General features: G+C 41.8%; 2 protein-coding genes across 3 annotated transcripts; one reads left to right on the top strand and one right to left on the bottom strand.

Annotated features, from left to right (window-relative positions):
• Nucleotides 1-643: 643 nt before the first annotated feature.
• proser1 (proline and serine rich 1) lies at nucleotides 644-8,550 on the bottom strand. 2 transcript variants are annotated; one of them, XM_076750637.1, is made up of 12 exons: nucleotides 7,893-8,540; nucleotides 7,734-7,799; nucleotides 7,397-7,465; nucleotides 7,080-7,174; nucleotides 6,879-6,972; nucleotides 6,439-6,549; nucleotides 6,149-6,250; nucleotides 5,531-5,609; nucleotides 5,156-5,248; nucleotides 2,640-3,996; nucleotides 1,862-2,006; nucleotides 644-1,753 (listed from the first exon to the last, which is right to left on the bottom strand). In XM_076750637.1, exons 1-12 carry the CDS (start codon nucleotides 7,935-7,937, stop codon nucleotides 1,628-1,630), a joined length of 2,382 nt encoding a protein of 793 aa, XP_076606752.1. In that variant the 5' UTR covers nucleotides 7,938-8,540; the 3' UTR covers nucleotides 644-1,627. The 2 variants fall into 2 exon arrangements, with proteins under 2 accessions (XP_076606752.1, XP_076606753.1); XM_076750638.1 differs by lacking the exon at nucleotides 5,156-5,248 and having other exon boundaries at nucleotides 7,893-8,550.
• Nucleotides 8,551-8,738: 188 nt separating this feature from the next.
• vps36 (vacuolar protein sorting 36 homolog) lies at nucleotides 8,739-14,011 on the top strand. Its single transcript, XM_076751270.1, has 14 exons — nucleotides 8,739-8,922; nucleotides 9,182-9,250; nucleotides 9,344-9,414; nucleotides 9,575-9,689; nucleotides 9,785-9,874; nucleotides 10,472-10,558; nucleotides 11,120-11,152; nucleotides 11,678-11,755; nucleotides 11,958-12,092; nucleotides 12,206-12,271; nucleotides 12,367-12,431; nucleotides 12,850-12,934; nucleotides 13,108-13,184; nucleotides 13,405-14,011. The coding sequence occupies exons 1-14, from the start codon at nucleotides 8,827-8,829 to the stop codon at nucleotides 13,484-13,486; spliced, it is 1,149 nt and encodes a 382-aa protein (XP_076607385.1). The 5' UTR covers nucleotides 8,739-8,826; the 3' UTR covers nucleotides 13,487-14,011.
• The last annotated feature ends 1,885 nt before the right edge of the window (nucleotides 14,012-15,896 follow it).

The following is a 15,896-nucleotide window of genomic DNA, read 5'->3' as shown; positions in this document are numbered from 1 at the left end:
ACATGTGACATGTTTAAATGGGGTCATTGAACATGTCCACAGATATGTTCAAGTAGATTCAGATACTGATTCTGTCGATGAAGAAAGTGACATTCTTCCAAAAAACATAACTACATAAAGGAAGATTAAATGTGCCCTGAAATCAAACTGAGCACATTCTGAGATTTTTAAGACACTTCATAAAATGTTCATCAAATTGCAGATGTTAATTTAAAAGGTTTGGTTTAGAAGAGACAGTCATCAAAGTGTGACTAGAGTGGAAAAATTGCTAAAATAGTTAATTGCTCACATGAGATACGGTAACTGGGTCTTGGAGGTCTTATGACTAACACATGACTGATAGCATTACCTGTGTGTTGTGCAATATGATAGATAGTCACGATAAGAACCAAGTAGAGTGCTGAATGGACTGTACATTGTATATAAACAACTATCCTGATTAATCCTAACTGACATGAACCGGTACTTATAATCCTTTACCACATCGTTTTTTATTTGATTTTTTTAACCACAGCACTTGCAATTTGTCAGACTGTAGGCCGCATTAAAATTCTTTTCTTTGTGGTGTTATTGTTTTGTCCACCTTCAGTGAATATATATATATATATAATATGGTTTGCACACAATAGAGACACAGCAACAGTTACAGCAACCAGCAGTTTACTGACAAAAGAAAACAGGTGCAAATACAAAAAAAAGGGCAGAAGAGACAAAAACAACAGTGTACCAAACATGTCTATTACTCTCAAACAAAGTAACTGTCTCTGAGTGTACTGAGGTGTGCAGTAAATGAAATAAAATCACCGTTTTCACTGTTTGTGAAGAATACAGACATTTTGCATCTCAATTCCACAAGCTGTATAAATAAACGCTTCACGTTGTTCTCAGCAACATCTGCATACAGTACGTTTGGTCAAATACTGTAACAACAGTACTAGCAGTGACATCTGGCAAAACAAAATGTGGAAAAATGTAAACTGCTGAAAGCCACAAATGTGTGTTCACTGAAAACAGCACAAAAATGACCGCCATATGCAGGTTACTGTGCACAATACTCCCACTCTTGACACAGCACGAGCATTAAAAATATTCATGGTGTGGCCGACTGCGCCATACGACTCAATGTACCGTGAGTCGGCTAAAAATTTCATGTCATAATACAATATTCAATTCAGGACGATCAATCAGTATCGTGTCCTCTCCACTGAGGCTGGATGTGAAACACTACATGAGGATACTGCCAAGTCATTACATGATATCATGTACATTTTTTCAATTTCTCTATAATTCATTATTCACTAATAAACGCGGATAAACTTGACTGAAAGCAGCCAAGTCCAGCTAACATTAAAACCAGTCACAGTCTACTTGGAAAACTACAACTTTGACAACTGATATTTACAACTGTTTACGATGAATTATACCAGACATACACCATCACCCCCTGCACATTATTTCTACTGTGTTCCCAAAAGTGTTCCTTGTAGTCGTTAATCACTCTGGCTGTAACATATGCGTCACTGCTCCTCAGGGTTCAAGGCCAAAAAATAACACGTCAACTGCGGAGGGGTGGGGCAGCGTGTGCGACGGGGGTCAGCATGTAAGTGTTCTCTGTGTACTGTAGGTTTCACTGCCAACCCAACTGGGGGTGCAGGCCTGGCTGGAGGGGGAAGGGGTTTCCTGGGCCTGGAGGGTAGTTTGTGAAGCTGTTGGGCTGAGGAGGAAAGCTCTCCAAAGCAGATGTGGGATGAGCCTGGAACGAGACAAAGAAGAACAGTGTTATTGCAGCGATGAGATATATATTCAAATACTTTTACTGTCTGTCTGTGTGTGTGTGTGTGTGTGTGTGTGTGTATCTTACCTGCAGCAAGGCGGACTGCATGGTTGGGTTGTGGAGGCCACTGAGGGCAGCGGGGGAGGCAGAAGGAGAGAAGCCTGGTACAGCAGGGAAGGACAGCAAGCTGGGGAAGCCGCTGTTTCCTGGAGGCTGAAGTCCACTGCTCAACCTGTAACACGCGGAATGATTACTGTCACGCTACACACAGTGTTATTTTCATCAGTACCCACATGGGTGACTATAGGACTCGTATTGACAATTGTGTTTGTTGTACTTTAAAGGTATACTAGTTTTTGGTGCTGTGTCCGCCGTTTACAGAGCTTCCTCTTGGTCATTTAAAAGCCCTTTCAAGGACACCACCTGCATCTTGAATGTGTGAAATGCTGATAAAAGGTGAGACGTGCGCTTGCAACACTTTTCAAGTCATTGACATGATAAATATATGGCTGACAATAATCACTGAGCAGAGCTTTGAGACAACAGTAGGTGTAGCTGTAAAAACGGACTTTGCACTTGAGAGGTGAAGTGCTTCCACTTAGCACATAAAATCCAAAGTGGAAAATCAATAGACATGATTTATGACGCCATTGCACACGCAAATGGAAATCAATGTCACATGATTAGTCCAGAGCCAATTATCACCACTGACTACTGTGTTTACTAGGAATAGGACACACGACATCAGCTGCTGCTATGGTCTTTATATCAAGAAATCAATGTGAAACCATGGAGTTTATTTCAGATTATCCATATGACAGGGCTTCTCTATACTGGTCAGTGCAGATGTTCAAAGCTCACATACCCAGGCTGGAAGTTGGAGCTGAAAGCAGACGCAAAGCCTGGCAAAACCGGCGATGATGATGGAACTCCAGCCGCTGCTGCTGCTGCGGCAGCTACAGCCTGCAGTGGTGCCACCGAAGCTACTGAAGACGGAGTGGCCCCTGTCAGTCCCATGAAAGAAGACAACACAGGGCTCGCAGAACTATGCCCTCCTGAAACCCCCAATCCTGGGAAGGCAGCAGGGCTAGGGCCAGGCGGAAGGCCTGGGAATATAGAGGGGGCAGAGGTGAGGCCCAGACCAAAAGGGGAGGCTGCACTGGCGGCAGCATTGGAAGCCAGGCCTTGGTAGATGGAGGTTGGTGGATGGTTAGAAATGTTGCTGGTGGGAGGCATTGCTGGCATGGATGCAGGGATGGTGGAAGGAGGGAGAGAGGAAGAAAGAGAGGAAAAGGGGGACAAGCCAGGATAATGAGAGGGCGCTGGGCTGGATGACAGAGCTTGGAGGCCGGTGATGGCAACAGGACTAGAGAGAGAGACTTGAGGAGAACCTGAGGGGTGTGACAGACCGAAGGAACGTGCCAGGGCAGCCTGCGCAGAACCCGGCACCACCAGAGAGCTAACAGATGGCGTGCCAGAGCGAGAGGTGCCCTTGAAAGCAGAAGGAATGGGGCTGCTGCTGCCACTGTTACTGCCCCCAGTGTGTCTGTTCAGGACTCCAGCCGCAGCCATGGCAGCCTGAACCTGTGCAGAGTGAATGGGGGAGGGTTTGGGGCTGAGACCTGGGGTGGAAGAGTTTGGAATAATTGGAGTGGATGATCCAGGAGTGAGAGATGGTGGCCCAGAGGGGGTGTAACTTCGGATCACTGACCCAGAGGGGTTACCTGCTTGCGGATGTATACCAGGGAGGGTCTGTCCTGACTGGTGGTCTGTGGAAAAAACCTTCTGCTGAACTGTGCCCATGGAGTTGGTCTGAGATAAGGGGTCTGGGCCGCTGCGGGAGGTAGCAGGGGTGCCTGGTCGGGAAACGGCATGGAAGGGGGAAGAGGAGAAGCTACCAGGGATAGGAGTTCCACAAGGGGTGCCGGAGGGGGTGTGGGCTTTAATGACAGATGAGGGTGTAGGTGTAGCATGGCCACTGGGGGTCTGTGGACCTGCTTTGATCACAGATGGGGATGGAGCAGGGGCGGGAGAGGGGGCTTTGGGGTTGTGAGAGGGCACCATGCCGGGGAAAACTGGCGTGATAGGGGTCGTGGGAGTCGGCTGGACAGGAGAGGCCTGGGGTGGGACAGGGGTAGAAGGCGTGGACCCATGAGGAATGAGGAGGGGTCCGCTGTTCACTCCAGGTGTGGTGTTCTGTGGATTTCCCGGTTTGGCGTAACCTGGAGGCATTAAAAGTTCAGAGTTGGTGGGAAGAGTAATATGAAATCATGACTACTTAGTTACATTAAATCTTTTTGTTGTTGTTGTCTCTGAGCAGGAGTGCTATTGTTTTGATCTGCTGTTATTTCAGAATGGGTTAAAACCCAACAAGCTATTGTGGAAGAAGTGATCCACTCACATCTTTAACAAAAGAAAAAGAAAAAAAAAAGGAGGAGAGACACAGCAAGTAGGAACAGCGAGAGAGCATCCCTGCGTGCAACTTATCACATGGAAATTCCAACAATTTTCAAGATTGGAATATGTCTTCTTCTTACCTTTGGGGAAACGTTTTAGAACTTATTTGGCTTGATAACCTCAATTTGACTTTCATCACACACCGTTCTTAACTCAAGGCTGCTTTGGACATTCGTCAATTTAATGAACCTTGAGGCATCTTTGCATTCATGACCACATATCTCCCCAAAGGCCCTTAAAGATGTATTTCAACTGTGAAAACTGAGTTATCCCAAGCAATGCATGTTAAATGCCAGCATACAGCATGATTCCAGAAAGAAAAAGATTAATGACATTAGTTTGAGGCTATTCCCAGACCCGTCCTCACAATTCAACGAAACATACTTCTACAATGACTGACCAGAAAACAGAAAGTAACAGACGAGTGAAGTTTATCAGTTTTAACACTAAATATCTTCTCTATGTACTGTATACAACCCACATATAGGTTGAAAAGGATTTGAAAGGATCATTGCATTCTGTTTTTCTGTGTCCCATCTTTTGTGAAATTGGAGTAGCATTTGGAGGAGAAGAAAATAGCAGAAGTACTGTATTATATGAAATATGCCAGAAATGTGTTTATATAATGTAATCTCATCCGACAGCACCCCTTAAAGAATAATCACAGAACTGAACAGACATCTTTCCAACAGCTTTAAATGAAAGGACTTCAATGTGCGGCTGTTGTCTTTGGGGTGATGCATTTTTCTGGTCACTCAGTGTATTCCAGCAGAAATAAGAAGCACATTTTTCACCCGATAAAAGGCTTTAAGCTTGAGAAGCGCAAGTAAGCAGCATGCCAGACGGTTAGGCAGCAAGCTTCAAGGAGTCTCTATTTGCAGTCGCACTCACGCACGCGTGCACACACACACACTCGACTCATACCTGCTACTTTGTGGGTGGAGTTGTAGGGGGGAGGGGGCACGTTGGCTGTTATAACCCCTCCCATAGAAACAAGGCCTGCGTTGTTGTATGCACCTGAGTAGCAGTTGCAAATATTAACAGCGTCCACCACACGTTCGTACATACACACACAAACATGAGAATCACCCCGCCACTATCTATACCTCGACCAATCCCACATGGAAGAAGAAAAAAACAAAGAAACTTTATCTAGAACCACTCAAAGCAGAATTATTAACTCCTGCTGTCTTCCATGTCTGTTTTCTTGTCACTGAAGTTGCACACAGTGTGCGACTACTCAACAGGGCAGGGGGAGGTTCTGTCAGGACACGGGGGTGTGGGTGGGTTGTTTCTTACTTGGTGCGATGGTAGCATGGGGTCGACACGGTGGTATAGGGTAGGGCACAGGCCGATGAGGGTTGTAGGTTGAAGGGAACTAAAAAAGAAAACATGTGAAAGTTACCTGATCAGCCAATTCTGTCTCATTAGAATCCGTACAGCAGTCAAACCTGTTTGTTTCTCTATGTGCTTCTTCTACTGTGCAGTCTTTAATGGAGTCCATTTAGCACACTCGCCTTGGTTTGTTGACTCGTCACCTTGTTAGCTGATATAACGTGGCTTGACACGCAGTGCTATTCAAAAGTTCACACCTTCTCAGTCAACGGTTTTTGTTTATTTCTATTATTTTCTACATTGTAGACTAATAGTGAAGATGCCAAAACTATAAACTAACACATGGAATTATGTGGTAAACAAAAAAAAAAGGTGTAAACCTTTGGTGTTAATGTACAATGTAGAAAATGAGAAAAATAAAGAAAAACCATTGAATGGGACAGGGTTTGTTCAAACCTTAAAGTCTTTATCATGTGTAGATAATGAGTCATGTGAGGCCTCATCACTCAGTCATGAGATTTCTCTGAGGCCTCCTTGTATCATTACATCATTGCAGTCAGTGCTTCCCATTCTAGTGCTTACAGGTTTGAATGGTCCAGTAATGCGAGAAGCAATTCCTTTCCCCTCCATGCTGTTCAATGTGTCCTCTTTCTTTTCACCTTCTTTCTTTAATGGAGGGATTCCCTGTGATTAGAAACAAAATGAACAATTTTCCATGATCAGGTTTATCTTGAGCAGATTAAAGTCTCCTTCTATATTTAGTCGACAGACAGAGCTAAAGATCACACACATTCTGAACATTGTTCTGTCCACTAATATCCTGAGACATGGAGGCGGAACGGGTTAAGCTAGAGAGACCGGCACATACTTACAGGGAATGTGCCGCTGACCAGGCTGGGTCTGCCTTTAGGGTATGGATTTCCTGGTATTATACCACAGGAGGAGATCATGGCTACAGGAGCCTTGCAGCCAACCTTACACACCTGGACAAACAGAAGTAGTGTTATTTCAGAACTTGCATGTGCCGTCTGCATTAAAGATATTATAATTATTAGGAAATTCAAAGATAATGCATTGACTCACGCAGACTAGGGGCTTCATTTTAGACTGCTTTTCTATTTTTTTTTTTTTAATTGCATCAATCTGTCCCTGTACGTCTCACTAAGCAACAGTTATTTCCTGGGATTTCATGATTACCAAAGGGGCTCCAGAAGGTCTTTTGACACCAAGACATGCACATAAGGTTAGCAAATAGGCCTCAGATGCTAACATGGCTACAACGCAACACCACAAAGATGAATTGTCAACTTACCTGCTCCAGTATCCTGCGAGCCCGCTTCTTCTCAGACAAGTGTATGCGAAAGAGATCCTCCACAGGGCGATAATTCTGAGCGTCTGAAATGTTCCTGTTCAGAAACAGGAATCCATTATTTAACGAGAAACCAATCAATGCAACAATTTCATGACTGACTGAACCAAAAGGGCTGATATTACATTTTCGACATTTACTCACAAAGCTATTAGTTCGAGGACAACCAGCCTGTCCTTTGAGAAGGTGAAGCAATTCAGGATAGTTGCAACTTTGGTTGTAGGGATTGCAACCATTTTCTGTGGCAAAAGACAGAGAAGAAGCATGTTTAATAAACACTTTAAAACACACCAGCGAGGAGGCAATTAAACACAAAATCATTTACTTTTAAAGTGTCATTTATATTGGTGTTGTAGCTGTTTTTACACACTTCTTTTTTAAATATTCTTTTTACCTAACTATACATGGATAAACATATTTATGAATGCAAACCACAATGACTTCAAACCCCTGTTACTCACATGCTGCAGAGCTTTAACTGCTTTGACCTGCGGCTCTGCCCATGAGAAGTACTTCAGTATCTCCATCACCTGCAGATGTTCAAGACAGTGTTACAATTGACAATAAAAGTAGAGCTGTACTGCTCTCATATGGAAGTAGTATGAAAGACCACGCCGATTTTAGCTATCATCTATCAATAAAAATAAAGGAGGAGGAAAGACGTTTTCCACATACATACACGTTTGTTTGGCATAAACATTTGCAAATACATACTTATCTTCAGTATGCGTTAGTCCTAACAAAGTTTTTGTGATGATATGATACTTTACATGACAGTGCCGCTGATTGAACACTTACCTGCTCACTGGAGAAATATCCATGCACCTGCTCGATGGCCCTGATCCGCTGATCGGTCAGGACGCACTGAAACAAAGAAAGAAGAATTACCAAAACCCGAATGTGAGACGATTTCAAATCTGAAATCTGACAGACAATTTGGGATTAGACGCTCCTTACCTTTCTGATCTCATCCAAGACAATATCAAATGATTTCTTATCCATGTTTGTAGATTCAAACAAATGTTCGCGTCTTTGTCAAATAAGTTATTACACTACGCAACGGGTAAATACACTTTTCACAATACAGCAGATAGGATCATTTCAGTTAAAATGCATTCGGATGACTTCAAGTCTAAAAACTATGTTAATGATCCAATATTAATGATTTTAATTCATAATGCTGCGAAAGCATAATTTACAGCAATGAATATTCGCAGTAACGTTAAATTATTAGCAACGCAATGAAGCTGCATGGTCTTTACAGTGTTTTTATACGATACAAACTTTCCGCCCGTGAACAATGACTGCAAAATAAGAGAAGCAGGGTCTGCAGTGCAAAACCTGTCTGCACCAGATTTGTCCGCAGCTAACAACAAGCTAGCCAGCTACAGCGACCATTATTCTGAGCAGAGCTCATGAGAAACACACGAGAAAATGCGAAAAAAAATATTTGCACATCTGTTCATTCAAGCTTAATTGAAATCCGATGCTTGCAATAATTACGATAGAAACCGGAACCTTTAAAAAATCATTTAAAATACCACAAAATAACGTGCTCGGAAAGATAGCAGTCTTGCTAGCTTCCACTGACAGCTGGCGCTATCAACGTCAACACAGAAAAGGACCTCTCTGAGGCAGCCTGACAGAAAAGACACATTGTGCAGCAAATTGTGGAAAAAAAGTACAGTTTGAATAATATTATTATTGCAAAGAGTTGATTTATGCTTTGTATGATTACAAATTCCATTTAATTACAATCATTTTTTTTATGTTATATTTTAGTGTTTGTCTTCAGGCAGTGCCAGGCCAATTCTGCACAGCGTACCGGAAGTAAACATAAAATGGATCTCGGCAGCACAGTTCAATAAGGAATTGTTATAATTGAGTGAAAATGGACCGCTTTTCGTGGTCAAGTGGGCTCTTAGAAATAAACGAAACGTTAGTGATTCAGCAACGAGGGGTCAGACTGTATGATGGTGATGATAAGGTATAGTTTTAATTTCTAATTGTTGAGTTTGAGGCCTGTCACAACACAGCAGCTACAACTTATACGCAACATTGTTAATAAGGACGCAGCAATACGGTGCACTTAAGGTGCTGATGAAGTTCAGATAGATCATTATGATTTGGTGGTGTTCAATGTGTAGTGTAATGTGGTGTGGTGTGGTGATTATAACGCGATAGATGACATGGGAAGTTATTTTAAGCAAATAATAACGCCATATATTTTCCTGTCATTTTACCAGGCTAAACTGGATGTTGGAGTTGCCTTGTTGAGCACCCATCGGTTGATCTGGAGGGACGTTAAAAACCATGTAAGACAACAGTAAACGCGACCACCCGACCGATTTGTCCTTATACATTTTGTGCGCTGGCTGTCATGATGACTTCTGTGTTTCCATCTGTAGGAATGCTGCATAGCGATGCCGCTGTCACAGATCATCTTCTTTGAGGAGCAGGCTGCAGGAATAGGAAAGAGGTGAGAGTCACTAAACACATCTTGTGGTTTTTAACAACAGAAATTAGAATATTTCCACAGTCAAGAATGAACATTCACTGTTAATAACAACAATAATTTCAAAGTGGCAAATTATTTTCATCATCATCCATTTCATGTCGTTGCATCGTTGTTCCTGTAGTGCAAAAATAGTTATCCATCTGCACCCAGCACCTGCCAACAAGGAGCCAGGTCCCTACCAACACAGCAAGTTCTCCTTCATCAAGCTGTCCTTCAAAGAGCATGGGCAAATTGAGGTAGTCCCACTCGTACAAGCAGCTAAAAGGGCTTTTTTGTTTTAACTTTTTATACTTACTGCTCTGAGACTCTGCATTTGGTCATTTACTTGCAGTTTTACAGGAGGCTAACAGAGGAAATGACTCAGAAGAGATGGGAGAATACACCAGTTTCACAACCCATCCCAACAGGCACCGGCTCTCAGGTTAGGAAGCTGAACAAATGTTCCTCCTCATCCAGCTAGAGTCTCTTCCTTTCCGCTGTCTTCTATTTCTGGAATTTGTCTTGTCGAGATGCCAGAAGGTTACAGGATGTGTTTCCACACCACTGTAACTGAATCAGCCAAAGCGCCAAATGCCATTTGTGTCAATTCAAATTATGTTCCACAGGATGGCAGTGTTGTCAGTATATTCTTGGGCTTGACAATTAAAATAGTCCCAAAGTTCTACCTCTGATAATGTGTTAACCGTATTGGTATGCATGTTGTTAATTAGCTGCTTTCATCCTAATTCACTGATATATGAGATTAGATGTAATATCCCACAGCAGGACTTTGCTGTTACACTCATTGTGCTTGCATTAGTGTCATGTGTCTCCAAATAAGATTACATTAATCTTATTTTGGTTCATAAACATTATGAAATTGTAGTCACTAAAATTCGTTAATGTATTAGCAGTCGACTGCAATTTGTTCCCTCTGCACTGTTTGTCTTTCCTTGTCCTTCGAGGCTTGTTACCGACGTGTTTTAAATGGCTCGTGTGTTTCACTGCATGTGTTTTTCTTTCCCCTGTGCTCATGTAGGCAGGAAGGACTCGTGCAGTGGGGATTGTTGGCATTGAGAGGAAGATAGAGGAGAAGAGGAAAGAAACGGACAAAAACATTTGTGAGGTGCCGTAAAGTGAAATACTAAGAAATGTTTCGAAATGGGAATATAGACTTCACATTTGAGGAGAGTAAACGGCCCTGTGTTCTGCCATCAACCTCCTGAAAGCTGAAGTTATGTATTTAGCCTTCTTTTGATGAAAACGACTGTGAACCTACTGAGAATACAGAGTGCTTTAAGAAGTTTCTATGAAAGTGTTTTTTTTTTTTTTTCTGACATAAAAATTTGTCCTGATCAGAATTTATTGAAACTGACATGAAGTCAAGCTGACCACAGACACCCATTAGACAGCCATGAAGTTTGTGTTTATAGAGCAGCTGTTTGACTGACTGCTTGTCTTTAATATGAATGGAATCAAATCATGCTACATATTTAGCTTTATGAAAGGTTGACATTGAAACAAGTGGAGGTTCAGGGCTCGAGAGAATTTTATCATCAGCCAGAGGAGGAGTGGGGATGCTGTGGAATGATATTTAAATTATCTCTGTAGCCATGAGGTTTTGTGGTTTATTTAACTGTGAACATTTTTGAGCACTATTACTCATTTAGTATCTTTTTTTTTTCAGGCTTTTGAGGACCTCAGTAAGCTGATGGTGAAGGTAAAGAATGCTTTCCTCTGTGTGCTCACATCTTCCTGTCTTAAATGATTTCTAACATAATTATTGACCTTTTCAAAGTCTATTTTATTCAATCTACTAAAGTCAGATACAATCCTAATTAATACACACTGTGATAACCTGCTAATCCTTTTTGACATATACTCAATTGAAAATAGTACAAAGACAATGTATTTAACATTTGTTTCATTGAATTCATTGACTTTTGTGAATATATGCTTATGCTGAATGTGATGCAGCAACACGTTTGAAACAAGTCGGGACAGGAGCAACAAAAGACTGGGAGAGTTGTGGAATGCTCCAAAAATGCCTGTTTGGATCATTGTACAGGATATTACTACATGGGCTCAGGAACATTTTTGTAAAACCATTGTCAGCAAACACAGCATGTTAGCAAATGACTGAATTCTGTTTTTATTTATGTTTTACGCAATGTCTCAACCTCTTTGGAATCGGGGTTGTACTGCTATACAGTGGGATTTGCTGAAGTGTCGTATGCTCTAACAGGCCAAAGAGATGGTGGAGCTGTCCAGATCTATAGCCAACAAGATCAAAGACAAGCAGGGAGACATAACAGAAGACGAGGTAAGAGCTTGCAAAGAGAAAGAGGAGGACGATTGATTCAGTTCAAAAAGCCTCCAAGTAATACATCGGGCCAGTATGCACATGACTTGTCCAACCTGAGGCCTGATGAACATATGTACATAACAGTAGATGAGGCCGTTACACCATGAAGTTTATTTTCACGTAATTTCCAATTCATTAACAGTTATGTTCTGCTTTATAGACAATCCGCTTTAAATCCTACCTGCTGAGCATGGGTATTGCCAACCCTGTTACAAGGGAAACGCACGGATCAGGTACACATTACCATTTGCAGCTGGCTAAGCAACTGGGAGACATGCTACAGGCCCCTCTGGAGGTAGGTGCGAGTGTTTGTGTCACATGTTTTACATCTACACTCAGTTCAGTCATTTTAATCTCTTGCTGGATCTATTTGTCTCGCTGTCTTTCTGCCGCTCCCTGCCCTCTCAGGAGCGTGGAGGTATGATGGCTCTCACCGAGGTGTACTGCCTCGTCAATCGCGCTAGAGGAATGGAGGTGATGCTCCCATCAGTGCGCATATTCACACTGCACACAAATGTCTCTGTTGGCCTGTCAGATCCTGAAGTTCCTTTTTTTTCCCCTTCACACAGCTTTTATCCCCGGAAGATTTGCTAAACGCGTGCAAGATGTTTGAGTCGTTGAAGCTCCCGCTGAGGTGAGATTGAGTTTTGTTTGTGATGTTTAATTTATCTGTGCACAGTTTCATGTGTTCATTTGTGTATACAGACCAGGCTGTGTGTATATTAAAGGAATATATAGGAAAGGGTTGGCGCCGGCTTAACAGAGGCCAGGCTCTTCCTGCCCAGCTTCCTGTTGTTGGAAATGGTGTCCAGCCCTCAGTGACTGTCATTTCCTGTCACTTCCTGGTGTTTGAAAAGAAACACTGGTCTTTTTCCTTACCACAGTGGTCCTCGTAGCCCCAAACCGGTTGCTGTTCATTAGTCATGTCCCTATTTTAGCTTGATAAAAGATCACTTCAGCATAAAGCTGTTGACTGGATCTCTCTCTCTCTCTAACACACACACACACACACACACACACTCTTTCCTTCATCTGTCTTGTCTTCTTTGTAGGCTGCGTGTGTTTGACAGTGGCGTGATGGTGGTCCAGCTGCAGTCTCACAGCGAAGAGGAAATGATAGCCTCAGCACTGGACAATGTAAGCGTTACCGTTACAAACATTATACTGACACTGACGTGGTTTAGACCGATCAAACAGCGCGCTGTCTTGGATATATATGTTTTTAAAAAAATTCCATAAATAAGTCACAGTCTAAGTTTCATCTTATCCCCTGCCTTGTCTCTGTATCTCTTCATCTTCTTCTTCTACAGGTGTCAGACAAAGGCTCTTTGACGGCAGAGGAGTTTGCGAAGCTCCTGGGTCTCTCCGTTCTTCTGTCTAAAGAGCGGTAAGTAAACCCATAGAAACAACAGTGAAACACTTTATCCAGACTCATCCTGTCAGTCTCTCTCAGAGTTTTATGACACAGTGTTGTTCTAACAATGAGAATATTGTATTCAGTCGTCTTTGCTTTGCATTTTATTGTTCTTTGCTTCTGCATTTTGTCACATGTGTTTCCTCTTCTTCATCTTTTTGTCTCCTCCTCTCTAATCCCTCGTCATCTCCAGGTTGTTGCTGGCTGAGAAGATGGGCCACTTGTGCAGAGACGACTCTGTTGAGGGTTTGAGATTCTACCCAAACCTCTTTTGACCAGTTTACAGTCATTATTGCTGAGATAATAACTCAAACTAAATGCAAAAACTGGGTTGCACTGTCTCTGGTGACAGATTGGATACATAATAAACAATCCTCTTACTACTACATGTATATACAGGTGTACAGCAGCGGAGTGCCTGCTGTACTTTGAGTGCAGTAATGTATGAGAGCTCTGCAAATCCAGTGGAGATATTACCAGCTATTTTCTGTCTAGGTCTAAGAGAAAAAAGTTTATCAGGAAGATACTGTTCAAGAAACTGTAAATACTAAACATGCAGCAAAGTGCCCCCAGATTTGCCCTTTTCATCACATGTGTTTCGGAATAAATGGGTTTGGGAAAACTGACTTAATGGGATATATTTTATGCAACTCTCTGATTTTGAATTTCAATGATGACATGTTTTTGTGTCACGCAGCTTATGCATTTTTTTTGTGGTGGTTATGAAAAACCCATAGCCATGGATCACATGTTTTCCTAAGTAGAAAATACATTTATTTAATAAATGATTAAGGAATGAAGCTTGTCATGCTGTCTTATCTTCTGAGGAAGGAGAGAACATCCCCTGAGCTAAATACCCCACTTTCTGTTCAAGAAGAAGATAAAATAACATGCCCTGTCTGCTGTCAGTTTGGTTCACAGCGTATAAATATAGGGCACGCTTCCAAATGTCATTCTTCAGGCAATTAGCCTCATCGCTGCAGAGATCGTGTTGTAAAAAATCCAGTTGTTTTGATGCCAAACTGGAAGGTTTGTCATATTAATTGGCACAGTGAAGTGTTTGGAATCACTTAATCATGTCTGCTGATGGTATATCATAAAGTGTAACTGCAGAAGTAGTAATGAATGTGTGAAATATGAGCATATTATTAAGTTAAAGTAGCTGCATGTCTAAATGTTGCTGCTGGGAGTGTTATCACTGTACTTTTGTTTTCAATCTCGTGCGTCCCTGTAGGGCTTTTTTACACACAGAATAGAAACGGCCTTTGTTCTCATTGTGAGCTGAGCTGAGCTGAGCTGAGCAGTAAAGGGTGTTTCATCTCCAGAGACGCTTCCTGTTTTCTGCTGGCTCTCTCTCTCTTTCTCTCTCTCTCTGGAGGAAAAATGAAGGTCTGTAGTGCTCCACAGCTGATTAGATTACCCTGCCATGTGGCTCACTAGATGAACTCGGTAGCTTCAGGAAGTCGTGAGAGCCGAAGCCAGGCAGGTCTGATCATAATGATTAGGGATTCATGCACGGCACTGAACCTCTGGTGGATGTTTTTCTATACAAAATAGGTTTTGTTCTTGCATGCTGAGGATGACTGATTTATTCAATGGTGCATTATAAGCTCCTGAATGGCTGAGTGTCATCTGTTAAAATCTCAGTAAAGCCTTGTCAGTCATCTTATGTGAAGGGAAGGTAAGGTGATTGTGTGAGATGAATAGTTCTGCAGTTTACGACCATGCATCCATTATAGATTTTTTTTTTTCTTGCCCTGCCTCCGGGGCTGATGGGCGTACTCAGTGCTATTCTAGCTGAATATCATGAGTTTCTTTTTAAATGTAATCTTTTGACCCATTACATAAAAAAGATTTATGTGTGATTGTCACTTGAAAGAGTGAATGCATCTGGTGAATCTCATATTTCTCCATGTAGTCACTCTCCTCAGGCACCTGTGCTGAAGTCTGTTCATGACTCAGGCGCCTGCTCAAGCTGATAACAATCAGTTATCAGTCAGTCAAAGTGAATATTTCACTTTACACTGTATACAACTTAGTTTTCTATAATGTCCTTTACTTGTTGACCTATGTAAACTTAATCTTGCACAAATAAACCTGCGTGTGAAGGTACTGCACGGCCCCTTCTGTATTTGAGAACCAGTATTTTGGAAATTAATAGGAGTGTCTCAATTTAATCACAGAAATTCAGAACCCAGTTGTAAGAACCACTTCCAAACCAGTGAATAGTTTTGCTTCATTTTGCCTGTTAATCCTCCCAGGCAGGAATGTAAAGGGCGGTGGTGGAAGAAGTATTCAGATCTTTTCGTACTGTAAGTGGCAATACTACAGAGTAAAACATTTTTCTGCAAGTAAAAGTCCCGCATTCAAAGTCTCTCTTATGTTTAAGTACAAAAGTAGTATCATCAAAATATACTTAAAGCACCAAGAGTAAAAGTATTCATCATGCAGTATAGCCTTTTTCAGAAGCCTATATATTATATTACTGGATGTAATTAGTGGTGCATTAATGTGTACATCACTTTAATGTTGCTGTTGGTAAAGGTGGAACTAATTTGATATAATTTGTTAATTGATTAATAATAGAAATCTGCCAAGTAACCAGTAACTAAGGCTAGAAATGTAAAAATAGATGTAGTTAAGTAAAAAGTACAGTACTTGCCTCTGAAATATTTTTAGAAATAT

This window comes from Chaetodon auriga, chromosome 15 (genome assembly GCF_051107435.1).
Source record: "Chaetodon auriga isolate fChaAug3 chromosome 15, fChaAug3.hap1, whole genome shotgun sequence".
Classification (NCBI taxonomy): Eukaryota; Metazoa; Chordata; class Actinopteri; order Chaetodontiformes; family Chaetodontidae; genus Chaetodon; species Chaetodon auriga.
This window is presented reverse-complemented; position numbering and strand designations above follow the sequence as displayed.

Excerpts from the sequence above, each read along its gene's own strand:
- proser1 (XM_076750637.1), bottom strand. The coding sequence starts at position 7,937 with ATGGATAAGAAATCATTTGATATTGTCTTGGATGAGATCAGAAAG. Across the intron at positions 7,800-7,892 it reads TCTTGGATGAGATCAGAAAG|TGCGTCCTGACCGATCAGCG; the intron begins GTAAGGAGCGTC and ends TCTTTGTTTCAG. Across the intron at positions 7,466-7,733 it reads GATATTTCTCCAGTGAGCAG|GTGATGGAGATACTGAAGTA; the intron begins GTAAGTGTTCAA and ends GAACATCTGCAG.
- vps36 (XM_076751270.1), top strand. The coding sequence starts at position 8,827 with ATGGACCGCTTTTCGTGGTCAAGTGGGCTCTTAGAAATAAACGAAACG. Across the intron at positions 8,923-9,181 it reads TGTATGATGGTGATGATAAG|GCTAAACTGGATGTTGGAGT; the intron begins GTATAGTTTTAA and ends TCATTTTACCAG. Across the intron at positions 9,690-9,784 it reads AAGAGCATGGGCAAATTGAG|TTTTACAGGAGGCTAACAGA; the intron begins GTAGTCCCACTC and ends ATTTACTTGCAG.